The following is a 13,773-nucleotide window of genomic DNA, read 5'->3' as shown; positions in this document are numbered from 1 at the left end:
CTATTGTATATATGCAATATAAGACTAATACACACATCGAATACATATTAGTACGTATGTGTAACACAACATTAATGAACACATTCACTAAATCGATTTTTATTTTTTTTTATATATTTTTTGCATATAATACAATACTATTACACATATACAATACACAAATATTGCATATATAAAATTAAACACAACTGAACACAAAAAAACATAGTAATATGTACACATGTGTAATATAACGTCTTTTTTTTGTTTATTTTTTTCGAGAGAAGAGTAGCAAAATATAAGAATAATCGCAAAAACGTATATTTGAAATTAATTTATAATTAAAAATAATTATTTAGAAGTTTTTAAGTTTTCTCTCTAAGGATGAGTTTTTTCTTGATCATCTCCATATATATAATATATATATATATATATATATATATATATATATATAAATACATGATCATATGAGAACCATTTTGAAATTGAGAACTATTTTGGACTACAAAAAATTCTTTATAAGAAAATTAAAAAATTAAAAAACAAAAATAAAACACTAAAATAAAAAAAAGTAAAAAAGCCAAAAAAATTTATTTTTCATCCCGGTTTCAATTTTTTTTTAAATATCGGTTTAGCAAAATTTTACATATATGTATAATACGTATTTTTAATTTTATACAAGTTATTCTTTATACACATATGTATAATTAAGATAAATGATAATGTACATATGTGTACACTATGTAAACCGAGATTAAATAAAAATATTCATATGTGTATAGTTAGGTTTTTTTATGAAATCGGGATGAAAAATACGATATTTTGTTTTTTTAATTTTATTTATTTAATAAAGTTTTTGTTTTTTTTTTGTTTTATAATTTTATTAAATAAGTTTTAAGTGGTTTATTTTTTGCTAAAATGGTTCTCAAAGTTCTCAACTTTAAAAAGTTCTCTTAAGATTCTCAACTTTAAAAAGTTCTCTTTAAAAAGTTCTTTTATATATATATAATTATATATATATATAATTATTGGTAACTTTTTTTTATATCTAATTTTGTAGTTTCTTTTTTTTCATTTTTCTTATATGTTGATATTGTTCTAAAAAAACAACCTCGTCGGTAATCTCGTTGGTGTAGTGCACACGTTTAATAGTGTAAATTGCATATATGCAAGAGTGTTGCATTGCATAGAATATAATACTATTGCACATATCTAATACACACTATTGTATATATGCAATATAAGACTAATACACACATCAAATACACATTAGTACGTATTTGTAACACAATATTAATGCACATGTGCACTACATAGACTTTTATTTTTTTATATTTTTTTGCATATAATACAACATTACTACACATATACAATACACAAATATTGAATATATGCAATTAAACACTATTGAACATTAAAATACATAGTAAAACACTTGTGTAATACAACAATATCGCAAGTAATACGTATCTGCATTACAACGTCTTTTTTTTATCTTGTGAAGAGTAACAAAATATAAGAATAATTGCGAAAACGAAAATTTGAAAATATTTTTTTAATTTTAATTAAAATAATTGTTTAGAAGTTTTTAAGTTTTCTCTTTAAGGATTAGTTTTCTTTTGATCCTCTTCCTACATATACATATACATATACATATACATATACATATGGGAAGGTTAACGTACAAATAAAATTAACGTGCTAAACGTGAGAATCAAGTAGAGTAATTATATATACAAGTAGAGTAATTATGTAATTACTCTGTGGAGTAATTACATAATTACTCTATTTGATTCTCATGTTTAGCACGTTAATTTCATTTGTATTTGATCCAACCCCCCCCCCCCCCCACACACACACACATATATATATATATAGGGTGGGGTTAAAATATGAAGTGGAGTGTTTCTAAGAAGTGTAAGAAGTAATCTGGTGCGTTAGATATGTTGATCTAACGGTGTATATGGAAAGTGTGTTTATTGTGCGGTGTGTTTTATTAGATCTAATGGTAAAAACACACTTCCTACACTTCTTAGGAAAAATCTACTTCTTATTATAACCTTGTTCTCTCTCTCTCTCTCTCTCTCTATATATATATATATATATAATTAGTTTTCCGTTCTTAAAGCGATACCATTGATTCAACCCCTTAAAGCGATACTCTGGTTTGAAAATAAATTTGTCTAAAAGTAGGCTTTATGGTGTAAAGTTAGACGAGCCAGATCGACTATAAATGGCTAGCTTGTTGGTTTGGAACGAGTTCATTCACGTCTAAATATCTTGGATTACAAGTGGGAGGTAATATGATTTGGTGGGTTCATGGGACCCGATAGTGGAGTTGTTTAGCAAACGGTTATCTATTTGGAAAGCTAAAAATTTATCCATCGGTGGTAGGGTGGCAGTACTAAAGGCGGTTCTAAATTCACTTTCGACATCGTTATATAAAGCACCAGAGGGGGTGATCGAGAAGTTGGAGAGAATTCGAAAAGTTTTCTTTTGGGGCGGCTCGGAAGAGGACGCCAAAATTAAAAGGGTGGCTTGGGAGTAGGTCATTGCACCCATAAACAAAGGGGGTCTCGGCCTTGGGTCACTACGGGAGACGAATCTCGCTTTGCTTACAAAATGGTGGTGGAGATTTATGAACGAAATAGATGGACTTTGGAAGAATATTATTTGGGCTATTTATCAGTTGGAAGTACATTATTAAAATTGATCACGAAATTGAGGCTCTTGGTATTGAGCTGAGTAAGGTGATTAGGAAGGAGGTAAATGATGGTGAAAATACTTTTTTGGCTTTATTTTTGGTGTGGAGGTGTCGCGTTTTATGTACGGTTCTCTCTCTTTTTCGAGCTTGAAACACATAAGGGGCGCAAAGTCTTTGAGAGGATAATGATGTAGGGGAGATATGTGGGCAATGCTCTTGGAATCAGCAGCCATATTGGGAGGAGTAGGTGGGGGAATTGAGAAATATGTTGTTGCTTTGCCAACAAGTTAGGTTGGTAGAAAGTGAGGATCATTTGGTGTGGGCTTTGGAGGAGGGTTGTGGCTTTTCGGTTAGAAGCTTGAAGGTTGGTCTTGAGGCTAGCTTAGAAATGGAGAGTAGTTAGGTGATGGAATGGAATAACTCTGCCACCAAAAAAGTTGGTATCCATACATGGAGAGTTGAGATGGAGAGAATTCCGGTGCTTTTTTATTTGACGAATAGGGGTATACCGGTAGCATCGATGGTATGTTCGGTTTGCGAAGAAGAGGTGGAGTCGGCGGAACATGTGACGATCTCTTGCCATTTCGCTCAATCGGTTTGGAGTGTCATAGAAACATGGTGTAAGGTTCCTCCATTTACGCGTTCTTTGTCAAAGATGTGTTGGAACTACATAAACACTCATCTCTATCTAGTCGAAAGGCGAAGGTGTTTCACGCGGTATGTCTTACTACGATTTGGTGTTTATGAAGGGCGAGGAATGCATTGGTGTTCGAGCGGAAGCCGATTAACTTAATTAATATAATTGGTGAAATAAAGGCTGTAAGTTATTTTGGGTGAGAAATAGGGGAAAATCTCCACGCTAACACGGACAAGGTGGTGCGGGTTTACGTTTAATATGTAAAAGGAGTTTCTTCAAGTTGCTTTTTGCACTTGTTTTAAGTGTTATGTTGTGAGTACCTTGCTTGTAACGTCTCCTTTTTGTAGTTATAATATTTGCTTTTGTTGATCGTTAAAAAAATAAATAAAAGAAAAATAAGTGTCTGATTTAATGATTAGTCCAAATTAAAAACATTGATGTCTTGTCATGTCAAGTAGGGGTGAGCAATTCACGGTTCTGAACTGCTAGAACCGCATAACCGGAATCCAACCGCAAGATCCGAACCGTATTATTGAATTTCGGGTCCGGTTCCGGTTCTTAAATTTAGGTGAAAACGGTTCCCGGTTCGGCTTCTGTTGGAACCGGCGGTTTCAAATATAGAACTGTTAGAACAGGCTTAGCTTTAACCTTTGAAGATTATATTTAAAATTCTATATATTTAGTAGGCTTTCCAACTTCCATGTGCTAGCGACCATCCACATTCTCACTTTATCGGCTATATACAATCCCTTAACGATAATCATATTCCATTGCCCTAAATTTGTTTTAAGATATAGTTGTTTTTTGTAATATTTTGAGTCATTCTAATATATTCTGAATCCCCTCCATTTAAATATAATATGTTGATATGATAATGTTTTATTTTCCGAATTGTAGCTTTGTTTCTTGCACATTCTAATAATTATATTTTGATGTTTAATTGAAAACCGGTTCCGACAAGAACCGTTTACACAAGAACTGTTTAACTCGGTTCTGAACTGGACCGGAACTGTTCAAATACGGTCCGGTTCCGGTTCTTATATTTAGCCTTTAATGAGTCCGGTTCGGTTCCATTTCAGTCCGGTTCGGTTTAGTTTTGAACCGTTGCACAGCCCTAATGTCAAGTCACCGTATCCTCAAGGAAATAACACTTTTACTTATCGCGGTTAACATTCAAATTTAATTTATTATTAGAGATTTAATATAATGAATATTTAGTTTATTTTTATACTACTTACATGTAATTTCATTTTGTGCACTTCGAGATTAACACAATTTTGTTATAGTAATTATATAATAATTTGGTTTTACTTTTTTGTTATGTGACCTAACCTGATATGACCTAGTCGAACAACCCAAAAAATTTAATACATAACAATAGATAATTTCTCTTAAAAATCCAACCCCTGTGGAAAATATTCCTGAGTCCGTCGATACAAGACGCAAAAAAATCAACAGCAGTAGAGGAGGAGGTTGAAGCCATTGGAATTGGATTGGAGGATTGAAAGTGAGAGGTGAGGTACGAATCGTCTAATTATGGTCTTTTAAGTTTTAATATTACGAGAAAGTAAATTAATAAAGTGCCTGATGGAAAATTTCAAAATACACCCACACCACACAGCGCCTGTCAAATATGATATTCAATAACTTTTTAGTAAATTACACGACGGTCCCTCTCGTATGTCAAAATTTCAATTTTTCGTCACGAAACGTAAGAAATTAAGGATGTCACCTTACTTTTTGTAATAGTAAACAAAGTAATTTACTAAAGAACTTATTGAATGATTATGATCTAACATACAAAAAGAATACAAATTCAACCTGTTACAAGTTAAAAAACAAGAAAAAAATTAAGATCTAACCTGGAAGAAGATCACTTATCTCGTAAAATCACAGCATGCTTGGGATCAAATGGTGAAGAAGTTAAACTTTTCTAAAACACATTCAATTAACTCAAAAAAAAGAAGACAAATTCAACCTGTTACAAGTTAAATATAATTAAAGATTAAGCTCTAATTGTAAAAAGATTAAAATTTCTTTATAGGGTTTTTTTAAAGGGACATTTACATATATCCCCTTCCTAAGATCTCTTATTAGATATTTACCCAACACTTAAATATTAATTACATATTTCCGCTCCCTAAATCACATATATTACATATTTCTCTATTTCATTAAAATTTACTAATTAAATGACTATTTTACCCTTAATGAACTAATTAAAAACCTATTTACTTGTATTATCCCCTTCATAGAAAACTAGATCCAAATAGTGAACAAAAATTAAACCTTGAGTCAACAATTTCCTGCAAATTAGAAGAATTCTTATAAAAAGGGCAAGCTTCAATTTTTCTTCAAGTACGTCAGCTAGATATGAATTACAATAAAAAGCATAATACAACAACAAAAAAACATATAAAGTTAAAAATAATATGATCAAAATCAGTACTTTTGAAGTGGGTTAACATTACGAGGCAAACTAAAAGCAGATATATGTTTCAAAAACTGGCCCATATACGTGGACAAGAAACGAATCGAACAAAACTCATGCCAAAATCGAACCTTTGAGGCTAAACGTTGTTGTTGTGGTTGCAGGAGGAAGCGATGAACGCCGGAGTAACTGAAGACGATTGTAGGAGACGCTCGTTCGCTAAGTTCATTCTCTGATATGTTAGTGAATATGGAAACGACAATTGGTTTTCAGGGTATATTGTAAATTGGAAAAGGGTAAAATGGTAATTGTATACTAGAAGGGGAGATATGTAATTAGATATTTAACATTGGGATATATGTAATAAGGGAAGTTAGGGAGAGGATATATGCAAAAATCTCTTTTTAAAACATTCCTCGCTATTTTGTAGCAAATGTGTCTCATATTAAGATGTTTTTTTTTTGCGAGAAACAGCTGTAACATTTGCGACATATTTTAGGATATCACCAATTTCTGAAACAATTTGGGCATTTTTGGTAGTTTCCATGAATTGAAACTTTTGAAGCTGTCTAGTGGTAGGAAGTCTTGAGTTCTGCAGTTGAGACTCAAGTTCGATTCTCATTTGTGTCACTTAGGGTGGATATTAACAATGAATGATTTGAGCTAGGCTTTGAGAGGTTGTTAATTCAGATCCCGAAACCACCTTGTTTTTTGTCCCACTGTTTGTTACGTCACGCTCATGATTGATAAATTCGGGATGGAGTTCTATCTCATTGACCGGAGGGCATGGGTCACATCAATTAAGAAGGGGACAAAGGTGGTCAATTGAGTTGAATTACTGTTGCATGTCTTATAGTCTTATTAATGCATTATTGGTCGTAAATTTATAAAAAATGTTACAAGGCTATACGATCTTTATTACTTAGACCCGAGCTTGTTAAATAAATGTGTTTTTAACGATGCATAAATTCGGGTTTTAGCTTGTTTCAGTTGGCTTATTTCAAGCTTTTAATAATTTGAATTTTAGTAACTTGTGAATTTGCTCGTTTACACTTTACATCCTATATCTATAACTCAATCTTTAAAAGTTTTTGTTATATCAATTTTGTAAAATTTGTAAGATAACTTCTCCATTAACTTGTCCTAAATTTGTAAGATAACAATTTTTTTTGACCCTTAACAGTTGTTTTTAGATTTATAATAACTTTCATGTTTGTTTTTGGTGACCTACAAAAAAATAATCAACAAGTCAACAATACGCATTTTTTTTTTGACATTTAACACTTCCTTTTTAGATAATAATCCATAAACTTTAAACAAAATTGTATTGAAACATCTAGTATAATTAAACTATTAAAAACATCTTGGAACGTTGAAGATGAAAAGGAAGTTTCAAATCATATTTGACACATGGCTACAATTAATTCGCTACAATGAACAGCTTCTCAATAATGAAGAAGAGGGTGAATTGTATTGAGAGTTTCCGGCGACTGAGACGAGAAAAACCGATCACCAACCTTGATCTTCAGGATCATCTCCCAAAGACGGCAGTCCGTTCAATTGGGCACTTTGGATAGCAGTTTCATGCTGTTAACCTATCTCATTGGCTTTTGTTGGCCCAGCACCTCTTACTCCAAAATCCTATTTTTCGAGCCTGCGTTAGGAACCCGGTTTACTGCTCAGTTCACATAGCGAACGCCTGGGTTTTATCACTTTATGTAATGGTTTTGAAAACCATTACATAATGATGGTGTGAAATTAGCATCATAATCGGTGAAGGCGAGAATTTTGGGATGCCAGTAAATTGGATTTTCAAATTGTGAATACCTTAGGCAAGTCTGGTGAGCGTTTGGAATCCTTGCATGTTTTCGAATATTTGTTCTAACAAGTCACAAATTTTTTTACTGATTATTGGAACATATATTATCTGGTCTGTGGAATAGTGTACGAGGATCCTGGGGGGTGGCTTCAATGAGGTAAGAACAATTGAAGACGGACTATTTCTATGATCTCGTGGTGAACAATTTTAATGAGTTCATTTACAAGAGGATTATCACAAGTATAATATGGGTGGTAGGCGATTCACTTGTGTATTTCGTACAATGGATCAAAGTATAGCAAACATGATTGGTTTTTGGTGTGCTCAAATTTCTTGAATATATGGTCGTGTGGCGTTAACGGCCAAGGATTTATGACCGTTACCAATCAGATTCTTCAACACTTGGCTTCATAATTCTTGCTTGAATTTTATTGTTGAAAATGCAATCTCTGACGAAGTAGTTGTCCATAAAAGACAGGATCAAAGGGTGGATTGCTTGTGACTGAGAGAAGACGTAAGAAGATTTATAGACCAAAAAATAAATACTGACAATCTTGAGATTCAAGTAGGTTTTTTGCCTTTTTGGGTAGGGTAGGTTTCAGGAATCCTGAATAATGTTTTGTTGCAGCGAGATCGTGTTTATGAGGAAATTAAGGAGTAAATAGTAAGATACATGGTTAAGACAAGTAGTGTTTGATCTATTAACTTAAATGGGTCATTGTTCATATTTAAATAGATCGCCCCAATCTGCCTAAACGAGTCAACCAACTGGGAAACAATCCCACGAGTAATTTCAAGTACAATAGTCACAAGTTTAACCAATGGAAGTCAAGCATCTAAAACTCGTAAAATTAAGTTTACGAGTTGTTAAACATGCACTAAAATGGAACGACCCTAAAAATTTACTTTAATTACGAATGTATGAATTCACAAAAGAAGTATTCACTTCCAAACAGTATCCGAGCATAACAATCCAAAAGGCGCTATCGATCAATACTTTACTCAAATTCCAGGACTTACAAGTTTATTAACTGCAACAAGCAATCCAGTATGCCTTATTGTCTTTCCATAACTCTCCTGGCACAAGAATGTGTTTTTTTCAAATTCGTTCACAGCAAGATCACTCATTCATCTTGCTGCTTCTAGCTGTCGTCAAGGTTCTTTTGTGAACTTGTTCCACTTTGGTCTAAGAACGTGAAAAAAATGAGGATAAAAGGAAATTGGTTAATCTGAGTACCACATGATAAAGTAAAATAGTTACAAAAACAATACAGTGCATATACAGCACTAGTGAAAAGTTTGTGTATACCTGAGCTTGGTTTAGTTTCAGGAACAAAATCTTTATAAATCTTCCTAGGGGGGAAACCCATTATGCTTGATGACTCTGCAGCACGGTTAGATTTCTGCTGCAGTTCCAGTAAATCCTCAAGTGAGGCCACTAGGTTACTCATGGTAGGCCGTTTTTTTCGAAATGTTGTGCAAACAACGAGCTGCCATTTGAGCGAACTGTTCTAAACATTTTTTAGATACTGTATCCTTGATATTATGATCTACCAGCTGATCAAATTTTCTTTTATTTACACAATCTGTAGCCCAAACTGCCAAGCTACTTTGGTCCTCCTCTTTGTGTGTGTTTATTGCTAGCCTTCCAGATAGCAATTCAAATAAAACAACCCCAAAGGAGTAGACATCTGATTTCCATGTTAATCTTCCAGTAAAGAAATACTGTGGATCAAGATATCCAAATGTGCCTTTGACACTGGCTTCAACATAAGAACGTGATTTATTGGTCGGGTGGATTTTAGACAGCCCAAAATCCGAAATCATAGCTTCCCAGTTTGCATTTAAAAGAATGTTTCTACTCTTCACATCACGATGAATGATTCCATGTCCCATGTCTACACCTGTGTGAAGATAGTCCAAACCACGTGCAGCACCTATGGCTATCTTGAGCCGTATCACCCAACTTAAAGGAGTATGGGCATTGTGTAGATGATCGTAGAGGCTTCCATTGGGCATGTACTTATAAATAAGGATCACCTCGTTGTTATCATCACAATAGCCAATGAGAGGCACCAAGTGACTGTGGCACAAGGTAGAAAGCATGCTAATTTCTGCATTAAACTCAGATTCCCCTTGGTTGGACATAGAATCTAATCGTTTGATGGCTACTACATGAGCAGCACCTTTGCTAGAAATTTGACCCTTGTACACAGTTCCAAACCCACCCCTTCCAATCACCAGTTTACCATCAAAGTCCTTGGTTGCAGATTGAATTTCTTCAAGAGAATAACGGCGGAATGGATGTGCTAAAGTTGATGAAGATGGTTCTTTGCCCTCTTTGCAGATTTCATTTTCCTGCTTAGCATTTCAGATATTAAGAATTTGCTGTTAATTTAACGACTGTTTAAGACAATTCAGCATTAGACAGTTTTAAATTATGTGAAGGTAGGTGAAAAGAAAAGCCTCACAGGGGTTTTCGCAGAAAAGGTATGACATGAGTGGAGCTAGCATTTTCATTATACCTTGAACCACGTTGTATATTTGGTTTTATATCTTGATTATTAAATCCTTTCGTAATGACAGGCCAGATGTTGACTGTATTATTATTTTATAAAATAATAATACTGGATAAGATTAAATCACAAATTCAAATTGCAATGTACGTTGTGTACAAATTTTTTAAAACCAATTTGGTTAGTGGCCCACTACTTGACCAAGCTCACTTTACTAGAAATGTATAAACCACATATCATTTCAACTGTAATCTCAATAACGATGGTGCCTTACAACATTTAGATTATGTTCGGCATGCGGGGTTGGCATGAAGAATGAAATGAATTATTGTGAGGGAATGAGAAAAAAGTGTTTGGTTGATCAATATAATAGAATCCTTTATTACAAAACGAATCCTGTTCAATCAATATAATAGAATCCTTAATATTCACTTACGTCTTTTGTTTCGTCAATTATTTCAGATCTTTTGCCAGATTTTATTTCCCCCTCTAGCAAGCTTGATGTGAATCCCAAAGATTTATTACCAAGAGATGATTTGGACATAGTTGATTTATGTTTCCTAGTTATTAGGAGTTGTTTTATGTAATCCTTTACCCTATTTAAAGGGATCTTGATTATTCAATGAAACAATGAATTATTCAATACCATAAACACTTTTATGGTATCAGAGCTACGGTTCTAACATTCCTTAAACCTAACCCTAACCACCGCCTGCTGCCGCCGGCTGTTACCGGACATGGAGAAACCAGCGGCCACGGAGAAACCAGCAGCCGATGCTTCTTCCTCCAAGCCGCCACCCCAGTCCATGCATCCCGCTTATTCCGTAACCAACATCCAATCCAAGATCCGCACCCTAGATGGGAAGAAGGTTTCTTACACCTCCTGGGTAAAACTTTTTAAGTTTAATGCCATTGCATACAAGGTTTTACACCACATTGATGGAACCCCAAGTCCGTCCCCCACGGATCCGGAATATGAAACTTGGAAGGAATTAGATGCTCTCGTGTCTCAATGGATTTACAGCACTTTGTCGGATGACTTGCTGTCCCGTGTACTCGATATGGATGCCTCGGCCAGGGATACATGGGTCAAGCTGCAGAAAATCTTCCTCAGCAACAAGCAGGCCAAAGCCGGAGCTCTCGAAACTCAATTCGTTAACCTCACCCTCTCGGCATGCTCCTCGGTAGATGACTATTGTCAGCAGCTCAAAGAATTGGCAAATCAACTTGCAGATGTTGATCAGCCCATCTCCGATCAGAGGTTAGTACTCCAACTGGTTCGTGGTCTCGGCTCCTCCCCGGAGTTCGACACCACCGCTCAATTAATCCATGCTCAAAACGCCGATTGGGATCTGGCCAGAACTATGCTCCAGGATGAGGTTATTCGCAAAGATAATCGCCAAAACCAGCCTGCCTCGGTCTATGCAGCCACCTCCCACACCACACCGCCCAACCCGAATACTACCACCCAGCCGCAGCACTCCCCGCACCCTCCTGCCCCTACCTCGAATCCATCCCAGCCTCCTTACCGCAGCCGCGGACGTGGCCGTGGCCGCAACCAGTCCACTCGTGGCGGTCGTGGTCGCGGTTACCGCGGGCAGCAGAACACCAGTACCTGGGCTTTTCAGACCCCTTCTGGGCAGCCTACTTACCCCCAATGGGCGTGGTGGAACACCCCCCCCCCCCTGCCCCTATCCGACCCAAACAACCTGGCGGCCGAACCACCCTTCACCACCCACCACTATGTACATAACAAGGTACAATATCAAAAACAAAAATCAATCAAAAAGTCAAAAGCCAAACTTAAGAGTTTTACTTATTCTAGCTCACCTTTAGTGCATGATCCTTTTCTAAGAATAGCGTTTGCATATCAAGTGCTAGACCTTCTATAGTTTCTGAACCCTAAAAAACAAATGAAACTACAGAAAGTTAGATTATATTGGAGGATATGTAACAATGAAAGTAGAAAACATAAAACAATATATGAAGCATCTTACTTTTCCTTTGCTCAATATCCTGTAGGAGTCTCTACTAAGCCAAACTCTACTACGCTTTGCAGGAAGTTTTGTTGATTCTTGACGGACAATGTTTTTCCCCATCTCCTGAAACAATCTGTGCATCGTAAGCTTTTTGTTAGAAGAAACTGAGAGAAGACCTTTGTCAATCTGGGTTTCGATCCCAGCCTTTGCTTCGTAATCAGGATTTAATATCTCTCCCACATAATCCATGTCTATGCCATTAAAGAAACAAGCGATATGCAAAAACAATTCTCTCTCAGTGTCATGTGTCAATGACCGGTAGCGTCTTAAGAGTACATCTTGAAGTCGAGAATCAAAATCTGTTTCCCGTAACCTCATTTGACTTTCCAAATATTCGATGGAAATGCTCATGGGTAAAGATGAGCCCAAGTGCTCAAGAGCCATTGGATTTCCTTCACAGTAATTTATTGCACGTTGTACAACCGGCTCAAACCCCGCCATGGGCTTTTTAGATCTAAATGCATGATGACAAAAAAGCTCTAACGAGTCATCATCATTCAATAATTTCATGTCATACTTCTGACACTTCCAAGAAGATGATATAAACCATTTATCTGTGTTTTCCCTGGTTGTAACTATAATCTTGCTTTTTGAATTAATTTCACCAGTTCCAAGTAAATTAACTAACTGTTTACTTTCAGTAACATCATCAAGAACAATGAGCGCCTCATTCTTTTCTAAGGCCAACTCAATCCTAGGCATTCCTCGGGAAACATGAGGTATTTTTCTGTTTTTCCCACATGAAATATCTTTGAGAAGTTTTTCCTGTAGTTCAACTAAACCATTGTGTACTTCAAGAAAACTCACAGATTCAAATCTTCTCCAATTTGAATTGTATATATACTTGGCCAGTGTAGATTTGCCACTTCCATCCATACCGTAAATTACTAAAAATGGAAGATTGTGTTGGTCTAGCCAGGAATTGATCTCCTTTTCATGACGGGCCATTCCTACAATATTTGGTGGAAGGCGGACTTCATTAAGATCTAACATATTGTAAACTGCATCAACAAATTTGTTCAAAAAGCTTGTTTCGTACCTGCAAGAAAACCGAATGAATAAGCCCGTTGGCATTTAAAGATTATTTAATTAAGTATATTACTGAAAAATTAGATGTTAACATACTAAAAAAATTATGTAAATCAAAGCGCTTATAGTTCTTTCGAGGGTGTGCTTTTTAAAGGGGTTTTCATACAGAAATGTGAGTAGAATTTTAACATTCACTTCAATAATTACTGAAATAGAATAAGAGGCAAAGAACCATACCCGGAAACTTCTTCACCACCCAAATCGGCAACCTCGCGTAGAGCGTTCTTCCACTTGTTTACGTTTTCAGCCGTCCACTTTGACGAAGAAAGGTTGACTTGTATGGAAAAATTTCCTCTTTATCCGTGGGCTCCACGCCATAGAAAATAGGTAGAACAAAATGATCACCCTTGCTCTTTCTCTCCAGGATGAGCACAAGCTCATCAAGGCACCAGGAAAGTAATAGAATGAGCGATAAAATGGAATGGACGAGGTAATAGAATGAATCATTAGATGTTTGGTTACCATGTATGAATGACTTGAATTATTAGTTTTTATTTTTTCTAATTGCTATTTACCATAAAATATGCATTATCCAATAATAAAAGAGGAATGCATTCTT

The 13,773-nt window shown here is 35.4% G+C and overlaps 1 protein-coding gene across 1 annotated transcript; it reads right to left on the bottom strand.

The window, feature by feature from the left end:
- Positions 1-12,020: 12,020 nt before the first annotated feature.
- Positions 12,021-13,199, bottom strand: LOC143550185 (disease resistance protein RUN1-like). The gene has a single exon (XM_077040878.1). It carries the CDS (start codon positions 13,197-13,199, stop codon positions 12,021-12,023), a length of 1,179 nt encoding a protein of 392 aa, XP_076896993.1.
- Between the last annotated feature and the right edge of the window lie 574 nt (positions 13,200-13,773).

This window comes from Bidens hawaiensis, unplaced genomic scaffold (assembly GCF_021521415.1).
Source record: "Bidens hawaiensis isolate Kalapana, Puna unplaced genomic scaffold, B.hawaiensis_p1.1 tig00015932_1, whole genome shotgun sequence".
NCBI classification, from domain to species: Eukaryota; Viridiplantae; Streptophyta; class Magnoliopsida; order Asterales; family Asteraceae; genus Bidens; species Bidens hawaiensis.
The sequence above is the reverse complement of the archived record's forward strand: the minus strand, read 5'-3'. Positions and strand labels throughout refer to the sequence as shown.

Excerpts from the sequence above, each read along its gene's own strand:
- LOC143550185 (XM_077040878.1), bottom strand. The coding sequence starts at position 13,199 with ATGCCAACGGGCTTATTCATTCGGTTTTCTTGCAGGTACGAAACAAGC.